General features: G+C 46.4%; 1 protein-coding gene across 3 annotated transcripts in view; it reads left to right on the top strand.

The window, feature by feature from the left end:
• Positions 1-7,793, top strand: part of HLCS (holocarboxylase synthetase) — a 203,591-nt gene extending 195,798 nt beyond the window's left edge. For 2 of the 3 annotated variants that reach the window (XM_029938982.1, XM_029938980.1), the window contains 3 exons: positions 309-423; positions 2,594-2,807; positions 4,474-7,793. In XM_029938982.1, the coding sequence (XP_029794842.1) occupies positions 309-423; positions 2,594-2,807; positions 4,474-4,645 (501 nt within the window). In that variant the 3' untranslated portion in view covers positions 4,646-7,793. The remainder of the gene's footprint in view (positions 1-308; positions 424-2,593; positions 2,808-4,473) is intronic. The other variant, XR_003908489.1, reaches the window with a different exon arrangement.
• The last annotated feature ends 3,329 nt before the right edge of the window (positions 7,794-11,122 follow it).

The raw sequence follows: 11,122 nt of genomic DNA on the forward strand, positions 1-11,122 counted from the left end.
CCAAACCAAACAGTATCTGTGACGCACAGTAAAGACCTGTGCCTGTACTGAGACAGTGAACAGTGCTGGGCGTCGGGGAAGTGCCAGAATTTACCAGATATGTTCTTTAGGTCTCTGTGCCAGCCCCCAAGGCGGTCTTTTCACACTGGATTGTCCCAAAGATCAGCGGCCAGAACCAAAAGAGAGGCTGAGATCCCAAGTTCCGTTAGATTCGAGAGTTTCCCGCTCATCTTCCTCTGGGCTAGATGACCTCTCCCGGTCCCTTTGTGTCCTGTGCTTGCTTGATTAATGCGCAGATTTTCCCTTAGGATATCGACTTACGGGTGAAGTGGCCCAACGACATTTATTATAGTGACCTCATGAAGCTTGGCGGGGTTCTGGTTCACTCAACGCTGTTGGGAGAAACATTTTATATACTTATTGGTAAGTTTTTAAAGCTCTTTCCTCCACATTTTTAGATTAATAAAACCAAAAGTAAAAATGGTTTATACATCGCTACAGTGGGGGGAGTGGATTATCATATGGGATTACTTTTTCTTTGAGTCCTGAGTTACAGAGCACAATATGTATGCAAAACAGGCCAGATTGGTTGAAAGCCCTTCAAGGGGTTTAGCGTTCCTGTCTATGGCCATGGAAACCACCAAGTTGGTATCACATCAAACAGGTTTTTTATTACACCTCTCCACACGCCTGCTCCTTGTTGAGTGGTGAAAATAAACATTGAATATGCCATTTTGTAATAAGCAAAGAAAGTTAATTTCAAGGATGGGTCTCCTGGTCATCTGGCATTCTTAATGGGCCCCTGCCAGACCATGAAAAAGTTGTGTTCTTTTGGACCTTCAGAAGCAGCTCCAGGCTGGTCAAGGTGGGGCAAAGAATCCTTTTCCCCTCAGCACATCCGCATCAGGCAAGGAGACGGACTCAGAAACAGTTCCAGAAGTTCTTAGGCTCCTGGCCATCCGAGCATCAGCCTCTCCCTAATGCCCAGGAGAACTTAACGTTTCAAAAATCAGCAACGGACAGACCCCATGTGACGCTGTGTCAGAAATGCCAGCCAGAAGCGCAAAGCATATGTTTCCAATGCTGCTACCTGCCGGCAGTATTATTCTGAGCAAACTGCTTCATACCGTCCAAGCTCCGCTTTCCATTTAGAAGCGAGTTAATTAGGCTAGATGCAGGGCCCACAGGTATCAAGGAGGCCCAGGGAATGCTTCAGGGAGCTAAGGAATTCTGTCACTGCGTGGGGGTGGGGGGAGGGGCGGAACATGTTCCTTGTGGGGAGAATTCATAGCTTTTGTTAAATTCTTAAGGCCGTGACAGGTAATGGGTGGAGAAGAGGCGTCTTTGCGGAAAGATTCAGAGTCACCAGCAAAGGCTCTCTCTGGTCCTTGGAAAGGTGTGGCCTGAGTTGGCACGGGTCAGTGTTCCTGTTTCCCCGGGGCTTGGAGTTTTCTGAGGGTACGGGAGATTTCCGGCACTGTACACACTGCTCTGACGCCTTCCCCTCCGTGCTCTGCGTGTCGTCGAATGAATGAACAAATGAGCAACCGCTTTTTCTGTCCCTGTGCTGTACTTCCGTGTTTTTTGTGTCCAGATGTAATTTGTATTGCTTTGTATTTTAATAGCCGGTATATTTAAAAAAAAAAAAAATCTGAGGCCAGTCAGTCCTTCCCTTCACGCTGAAAATGGCTCCGAACATTTACGGAGAAATACTGTTATTGTAAACGTCCCCATTCTGTGGCGAGTATTGGGGGAAATTTCTTCTCAGAGGCATTGAAAACAAGATAGTCTCACTGCCTCGTTCTTGCCATATTTCATTTCTTATTGAAGACCTCTTTGAGGTCGATTCGGGGCCCTGTTGAAAACTGAGGTCTGACTTCCCTTGAAGACTCTAACTCCCCCTTAGAGGATGGCGATATTAAGTAACAGCAGAGACAAGCCTGTTCAGACCCCACCACTGGTAACTCGCTCTCCCGGAGCCGTGGTTAGGAGCCTGTAAAGGAGCCACTGAACACGGGCTGGCCCTTTGCCAACAGTGTAACCCTGACACCATAGACCTCCAAGGCTAAAGTATTAAAAGATGTGTTCTAGGGTTATGCCATGGACAAGGTTTGAAATCTCTGAATCCAGACTTTACTCCTTAAGACCTGAATAAAATTCTTTATTTTCAGACATGTGTTCTGTTATTCAAGTCGGCAAAGAAACAAGAGATTTTACTTTCTATTGGGCTCCGTGCAGACCTGCAATCCTTGGCTCGACCCCATGAAGGATCCTTTCAGAGGCCAGTCTAGGGAGCTCAGCCCCGTTTAATCAGATCAAATCTGCCTGGCTTTCTTTCCCCCACCGATCTGCAGTAAGGTTGGGGTGGTCCCAGCTTGATCAAGGATAGTAAAGGAAGGGTGAGAAGAGGAACATGGTCCCAGAGAGAGAAGTCACCCTGTAAGTGGCCAGAGAGAATCCATTTGAAGTGAGGGAAGGGGGAGCAGGGCACAGGGGATGCGGGCTGTAACTTCCTCCAGGTGGTGGAGAGGGACGTGCGATCCTCCCGTAGGTTGAGCCGCTCACATTATTCAACTGTTTGTGTCTGTGGCAGGCTGTGGATTTAACGTGAGTAACAGTAACCCCACCATATGCGTCAATGATCTCGTCACGGAATACAACAGGCGACACTGGGCGGAGCTGAAGCCCTTCAGGACCGATGAGCTCATCGCCAGAACCGTGACCGTGCTGGAGAAACTGATCAGGACATTTCAGGACAAAGGGCCCAATGGCGTTCTTCCGCTTTATTATAAGTATTGGGTACACAGGTCAGTGCCAGCCCGTCTTCATTCTTTTAAAATGCCTTCATCCAATTAGTAGCTTAGTATCTTTTTTTTTTTAATGTTTTATTTATTTTTGATACAGAGAGAGACAGAGCATGAGAGGGGGAGGGGCAGAGAGAGAAGGAGACACAGAACCGGAAGCAGGCTCCAGGCTCTGAGCTAGCTGTCAGCACAGAGCCTGACGCGGGGCTCGAACCCACGAATCATGAGATCATGACCTGAGCCGAAGCCGGAGGCTTAACCGACTAAGCCATGCAGGCTCCCCTGTAGCTTAGTATCTTCAAACAAGAAACTGAGCACAGGTCTAGATAACGGATTTTTTCCTTTCTGATGGAGAAAAAACTGGCGGGCACCATCTTGAGCCTGTGACCATCGGCAATGCCAGGACGAACGGGCACTGCAGGCCTGCTGCTGATGGCATGCAGCGAGAAGGACACAGCGTCACTGGAGAGTTTTCCAGTGTGTTTCTTTAAACCACAGAACATTCTAGATAACAGTTTTCAAAGTGAGATCCCCCAGGGGCAGTAGCATCCTCACCTGGGAACTTGCTAGAAATACAGGTTATTCTCAGGTGCCACCCTGGGCCGCCTCTAAGTCAGAAGCTCCGAAGCTGGCCGGGCATTCGAACACATTCGGGTGTCAGTAAATGCTCCAGGGGACCCGCACGCACCCAGGCGTGAGAGGCGCTGGTGTAGACCCACAGGCCCCTAGGCTTCAGAAATGCCAGTGTCCTCCAACGCAAACACGAAAAAGAAGGTGGGAGATTTGAGAGTGAAGAGAGCTAGAGAGGCACGACAACTAAACGCAAGATGTGATTCATAATTAGATCCTTGGTGGGAAGAAACAGCCACGAACAATATTAACGGGACAAGGGGGAAAGTTAAACATGAACTCTGTATTAGATGTTATTATACCAAGATTAGATTTCTTGAGGGTGATCATGGTATTCTGGTTTTGTGGGAGATTGTTCTTAGACGGTACATGCTGAAGTATTTCAGTATAAAGTGTCATGATGCCTGCAACTTACTTCTACATGTCAGCAAAAAAGCACGCGTGTGCGCCTGCAGAGAGAAAGCAAACATGGAAAATGTTATCAGTTGGTGTGAATAGAAGTAAAGAGAGGGTCTGAGGGTCATTGTACTATTTTTTCAACTTTTCTGCAGGTTTAGATTTCTCCCAAATAAAAATGAGTGGTGGGGTGTGGGGAGGGGAAGGATCCTGTATTTTAAAAACGATTTACAAGGATGTAACTCGACAGGTACGTTTGGAAAATATTAAGTGAAGTGGCCTTGGAACGAGTTTGACTCGCAGGTGACGCTCCCCAGCTTTGCTTTTGTAAAATTACCTTTCCGGCTCAGTTTCTGTTTCCCCAACCTCGGCCAAGAAACCTAGAGTTGCACGGTCGTTCCTGGACGTGGCGGAGGGTAAGGGAGTCGTGCGGAGAACGTCCCAGCTCCCTCGTGGAATCGCCATCACCCCGATTATTCTGGTCGTTTGTCAAAACAGTTCATGAGGGACCAGGGAGAGTCAGAGCATATTTTATCTTAGCCCCACCCTCCAGTCCCTCTGCCGGGTGGGTAAGTCCTCAACCACCTGTCTCTAGACGCCGCATGACATTTCCCAGTGACTCTCTGTTCTTCTTCCTGGACAGTGGCCAGCGGGTTCGCCTGGGAAGCCTCGACGGCCCAGAGGTGTGGATAGTCGGCCTGGATGACTCTGGGTTCCTTCAGGTCCAGCAGGAGGGCGGCGAGGTCGTGACAGTGCACCCAGACGGCAACTCCTTCGACATGCTGAGGAACCTCATCGTCCCCAAGCAGCAGTAGCCCCAGTCCGGGGCCACCATCCTGGCCGCTGGGCAGCAGGAGGGCAGGCGGAGCCACTGCAGGGAACATTCCAGTCCAATTTCTGCTGTCTTTCCTAGCCCAAAGATCTGGAAAACGGATTTAGACTTGTAGTCGGATTTTTTTTTCTCCCTCTAATCTCCGTAATTCCTTAATTTTGTTCTGTCTGCTGCCATTTGACTTGGTGTCAGAAGACGTTCTGCGGGTAGCAGAACCTTCAGTTCAGGTAAAGCACTACCAAAGGTGTGAACTCCTTCTCCCCTCTTGGGCTTGGATGTATGTTGATTGGGCCAGGAAAAAAAAGTTTTTATTTGGAAACAGCAACGGAATAATTCAGATGTTTCCCCAGTAGCGGAGACCTTCGCTCCCAGACTATTAAAAAGTAAATCAAAAAAAGCTTCCAGGCCCAGGCCAGCGATGAGGTAGAGGTTTGGTAACATTGTTTATGAGCGTCCCTGGAGGCGGTTTCCTAGAGGAACATACATTGGCAGTTCATTGTTGTTGTATTTTTTTTTTCTGTCTGTCCGTAAGGAAAGAGAAGGTAGATTTCTGAGGGTTTCTCTGGGCCCAGTGGTTTGTGGTCCAGTCCCAGTGCCTGCGGGGCTGCAGAGTTGGGTGTCACTGGCATGGGTGCAGTGACCTTGGCAAGGAAATCACTTACCTCCTTGGACGTTCATGTCTGAGCGCTCTTTTCATAAGTTTGAATTTACTGCATATCCTGAAGTGATGGGATCAAGTTCAAGAGCCTTGAAGTGTTGATTAGGCCTCATGTGGATGTAGGGGGATGATCGGGCCCCAGCAGCTGGAGACAAAGACTCCATATCACACACAAGGGAGGCTTCGGGCTTTTAAGCCAGTTGTAGGTTCCCTTTGAAATGTGGCGCATTCCTGAAAGACAGCTTGGTGCACAGAGACTAGAATAAAGGCATTTTATTTGTAAGTTGTAATTCTTTGCCCCTCTTCTAAATTGCCTAGAAAGAAAATATGACTGATACTGAATGCCCATCATTTGAGAAGGAGGGTGTGTGTGTGTGTGTGTGTGTGTGTGTGTGTGTGTGTGTGCACGTGCTCATGTGAAGCTCTAAAAGATGTTCAAGGTCTGATGCCCTAAAAGTTTCCGTGGAAGAACAAAAGAAAGGAAACCTTTTGATATACACTTGTGATTTCCAGATGTACTCCATGCTTTTTCCATGTAACTCCTATCTCTGTTGAACTTGTGAATCATACACATTACTTTTGAGCCTTAAAAGGCCAGTTTTTGTCCACTTTTCTCCCTTCCTGCCAGTTCCAACTGAAATTAGTGGAAAGAAAACCTGATGGAGGTCTCAACTTTGAACAGAACCCCCTAGCACTCGCCCTATCTTATTCAGCTTTACCCAGTCAGGCTAATTCCAAAACCTTGCGGTTTTCAGGATACAATCTGTCGACCTTTAGCCAGGCACAGCCAGCACGATAGGAAGGGGAAAGAAAAAAAAAAATAGCATGTTTAGTTAAGTACACCAACCCAATATGTGTTTTTTGGAAATGTAACTTTGAAAAGAACTTCAGAAGTAATTTTTGCAAATAAGGCTTCAATTAGAAGTATTTTTCTCAAAAAAAAAAATGCTTCTTGCCTAAGTGTCTAATTCTTCTTTTGGAATTAGTGACAAGTTTAAATAAAAGTCCACACCACCCCAGAATTACCAAATGGACTCACCCTTGAGAGGGCATCTGCAAAATATCATCAGGAGGAAAGATCTCCGGGCTAATGCTGCAAGTTTCATCTCTCAAACTTCGTAATATAAGGCAAATCATCTCTCAGAGCTGCTATTGTTTCTGTTTGAATTTCTTTGGGGGGTTCTTTAATGAAAAACATGCTATGTTTTGTTTTAAGCTCAAGTCCTATTCTAGATAGTTCTGCTTTGGGGGAAAATGTTATCATTTCATTTCCTTTCTGTAAATTAAAACTAATGAAGTGTGGCCATGTCAGTGCCGATGGAGATGTTCCGGGCATGTACCCCCTTCCCTCTGTGCTTTTAAGACTGTTCTTTCTCGTGTCGTCACCCAGTCGTCTTGAGGGACACGAAGTAGACTTGAAGCAGATGCTCCGTTTTCCATAAACCTGATTTTGCCTCAGATGAACCAAAGACTTTTGAAATTCTGCTTCATATAGAAAAGCTGAATAAAAACATTTTACTTGTAGCCATTAGCGTTAGGGAAATTATTTACTTGGTACACGACACGCGTGGATTTGGGGTCTTTTTGTGCACCGGGCGGTCTCTGATCTCAAGGAGTTTTAAAGTCTCAGCAGAAAGTTTGCATTTTCTTTAACCTTGAAAACATGGCAACTGAACTCAGGACAGGCGTGTGCTTTCTGGGCATTTGATTGGTCCGCGTGTGTAAAGGCTGTGCATTGATTGGCCCCCGTGTATAGAGGCTGTGCGTTGATTGGCCCCCGCACCTAGAGGCTGCGCATTGATTGGCCCCCGCACCTAGAGGCTGTGCATTGAGCATCTTACCGATTGGCCCACGAGAGTAGAGGCTGCACGTTGAGTATGTTACCTGGTTCGTGAAAGGCAAGCCCCCCCTCCCCCCAGCATGTGCACAAGGAAGTTTCCCGTAGGACCCACGCTCCCCTCAAAGCAGCACCCCTTGATGCTGGGCCTCCTGGCAGCCTGCAGGGGGCGTGGGCAAAAAGTCCAAAGATTCATGTCTGGTCTCAAACACTCTGTGGGGTTTGCTACCGCAGACTTTGTCATATGTGGGGATGAGTGGGCCCCTGACGGGTGGGTGATCAGTGGGTGCACGGGCCCAGGTGGGGGTAGCACGCAGCCTCCAGTCCCCGGGCCCCCACGTGTTCTGTGCTTGCCCCTGCCCTTGAGCCTGGGAAGTGGGAGAAAAGCCAGCCTCACCCAGCAGTTTCAGGATGTAGTGGGGAGACATTTTCGGCTTGCGTCCTGGAAGCTGTTTGCTCCGAACGGGCAGAAAATGGAGAATCCTTATTCCTGCGTAATTACTATGCACACTTAAAATGTTTTAAAGCGTAAACCTTCCCATTTTTACCTTTTCAAAGAATTGTGTCTGTAATTACTTTAAACCAATGCCTACTAAAATCAGGTCTTACCAAAATAAACTTTTAGATATTCTTACAGTTTGGGCTCATTGTTATTTTTATCACGTTTCATTTTTTAAAAATAGGCAACTACTCTTGGTTACGGTATTTTTATTAATATTTCAACATTTTTAGAAAATAAATAGTTTTACATGGTAAAGAGTATGTATGTATTTTTAAGTTATTAAGAAGCCGGGTGCTTTTTGTTGTTTTTGATTTATTTTTGACAAATGTATTACGTGTCACACAAAAGAGAAATCTTACCACTCCAAAGAATGAAACTCAAAGTAAAACAAAAACAAACCACCTTTTAACTGAGGTCAGAAGTAAATTTGATATAAATTTTTAAACTGAAAAAATGCAACAACAAATTTAATAGAAGAACAAATTTGTTCTTGGAGAATTGTTCTTGGGTAAGAACTGCTTGACTTTTGAGATTTTTCCCCAAGATTTTAACTTTATATGTCATACTTAAGTTTAGGAACACCTTGAATAAATGCATCTTCGATAACCCAAGGGCTGTGATGCACTATGATTTTAAACTACTGTAATTTCCTGGCATTTGTTTGAAAATGTTCTTTTTTATGTCATTTTATCAGAGCAGCCCCACAGTCTACCTTAACTGTCTTACAGTTACAGTAAATTCCAACTTCGGTAGACTTTGTACAGGATTTATTGACCATGTAAACCTCTCCCACCCGTAGGGTCCAAAAGGAAAGTCTTGATTGGCCCTAGGACTTTAAAAAGGACAAAAGGAGTGTGGGGCCAGGGAGTAGAAAATAAGCTCTGCTCTCTGCTCTCGGGGATGTCTTGTAGCAGCCCTTCCTCACACCCAGTTCCTTTCTCTACAAAGGTATGAATGGAATGGCTTTTCTAGAAAGGGCTTCCATGAACATAAAGGAATTCCTTTCCCTGGGAGGCCCCTTGGAGGGCTGAGCCAGCCTTAAACTGGGTTTCTTTCTCAAATCCGTTTGATCTGGTATTTTTCATCAACATGTTAGGACCCACTACAATTTGTGTGTGTGTGTGTGTGTGTGTGTGTGTGTGTGTGTGTGTGTGTGAGAAAGAGAGCCATATTTATTTAAATGCTTCCTCTTCCCCTGCTGGAGCCTCACAGAAGTCAAGAAACGATATCCCCAGCTTAAATGTGCAGACTCTTAAAGATGGAGGTAACAATATTAGGTTGCCATAGTAACTCCCGTTCACTTTAAACTGAGCTGCTGGCCGCCTGGAAGCCGGCTTGTGTAGGAATCTTCCTTCGTGTTCTAGGCTATGAAAATCGCGATGTTTGTGTGGACAAGGACGTTGTCCCTAGTACCCGTTTTCTTTTTCAAGTACACACACACTCATTGTTAAGCCTATTTACGTTATCATTTGTAAATCTCTAACAGTCTTATCTTTTGCACTGCAACCTTTGATCTTAAGCTGCTCTGAAAGCCTTCATGATTTGTATTTACTCATCAACACAGCCCCCAACGGTTCTTAACAAGATAGACACAAATGCATTTTGCTGTACTTTATTGAAAAACGTCAGGTGATCTCTCCTGCTCATCAAAGCCTCTCCTTCCAGGAATCATGGTATAAGTATGAGACTTGTGAATATAAAACAAAGAATACCCCCGAGGTTATTTTCTCTGTGCACAAAGAGGTGCTGATGAGGTATAGCTAAGTGCAACAGGGATATGTGCATTGGATTCTTAGGACTCAGCCCCTTTGCTGCACCACCCACTCCAAAATTTGCAAATCTCTCTCACACACACACACACACACACACACACACACACACACACACCCCACCATGAGGCAGCTGACACCCTGCTAAGAATAAGGCAGAGACCCTCAGTGTGACTCTAGGTCGGCAGATGATCTTTTCACATTTTGGGAACAGTTGATTGCAGGTGCCCTCTGATTCTAGAACGATGCCTTATAGACTTTGGTGGAAAATCCTTCCACTCAGAAAGGCTCAGGGTTTCCTAGAAGAAAATCATTTTGGAAACAGCGAACTGATGGTGTGTTTTTAGTCCGAAGCAAACGGAAAGTAGGTGGTTCAATGCATCCGTCCACTTCAGCACCGTGGTAGGATTTTTAAATGGTGAAATCTTGAAGCAAAAATATAAAACTAAGACAAAAATGAATGGAAGTTTATTTTTAAAAACACTGCTGGTGCTTTATAAAAGGATTTTTGTTTACCTGTTACATACAGGACATGTTCATGGAGTTTTCTTGCTAGGCAGAAAAGGCAGGAAATGCTAAAGAAAATGTATACACCATTTTTATTATATCCCTTTAGCGACTTTTCTTCCACAAGGCGCAGTCCATTGACAATGTTCCATATTGCACATGCAATTTAACTAACTTTATTAGCACTACTTGTAGCAAACACGAGCCTAGGGAAATACAGGTGTGGGTGGGCCGACGGATTTTGCCTTGGAATCAAACCTGACAGGGGTAGCCAGTCGCCTTGGGCACCTAAATCATCCACGTCATTCTCAGAAAATCTCTGGCTATATATATTTTTTTGCATTTAATGCCTATTCAATATACTCTGAAGGTGCTATTCTTGATGGCATCAAGAGTTCACAGAGGTTAGGAGGAAATAGAAGCACACTCATGCTCATTCACTCTCTTGGTCTTGGCTTGCTGATTTTTGTACCGAAAACAAGCCTTAAATTAAAACAACAAATTTTAATGAAGACTCATGAATGACTTTTAAAGACATTAGAGTTGTCGATTCGTGGGACTGAAATCCTATCACATCCTGCCTTAAGAATCTAAGCGCTCTCTGAACTCTGGAGCCCTCTCCTCCAGGTGGGCCACCGCCTGGCCTATCTGACTATCGAGGTGGGCTTTCCTCTTGACAGTGGAGGCTCTCGGCGGAGTGGAAGCTCCTTCCATCCCCGGTGGTACTGCTGGCTGAGCATCGGGACGAGGCAAAGCCCGCGGGCCTGACGTCAAGGCCAGGTAACCAAGTCCGCCCCCGGAGCCGGGGCGGGGGAAGGTCGCACGTGGGACGCGGCGGGACGCTCAGCTCTGCCCGCCTCGGAACCCGGCTCTTGGAGAACAAAGGTGTGGCCGCGCCGCAGTCCTCGGCACCGGCGTTTGCGGGATCTACGTAAAAATCTAGACGCCGGCCGCGGAGTTCTATTAAAATAGTCGTCTCTGTATAAATTAATTTAAACCGTGCATATACAGCTCGCCCCTCGTCACTCGGCTGCACTCCGGAGAACAGGAGCCCGGGGCCCGGCCTATGGCTTCTCCCTGCGGGCAGCCCTGCGCGAGGTCACCTGCCGTTGGTGATGATGACCGAGGCGCCCAGGTAGTGCGGCAGCGGCGCGCCGGGCGGCGAGGCGGCGGCGGGGCCGGGGGGC

This window comes from Suricata suricatta, chromosome 5 (genome assembly GCF_006229205.1).
Source record: "Suricata suricatta isolate VVHF042 chromosome 5, meerkat_22Aug2017_6uvM2_HiC, whole genome shotgun sequence".
NCBI classification, from domain to species: domain Eukaryota; kingdom Metazoa; phylum Chordata; class Mammalia; order Carnivora; family Herpestidae; genus Suricata; species Suricata suricatta.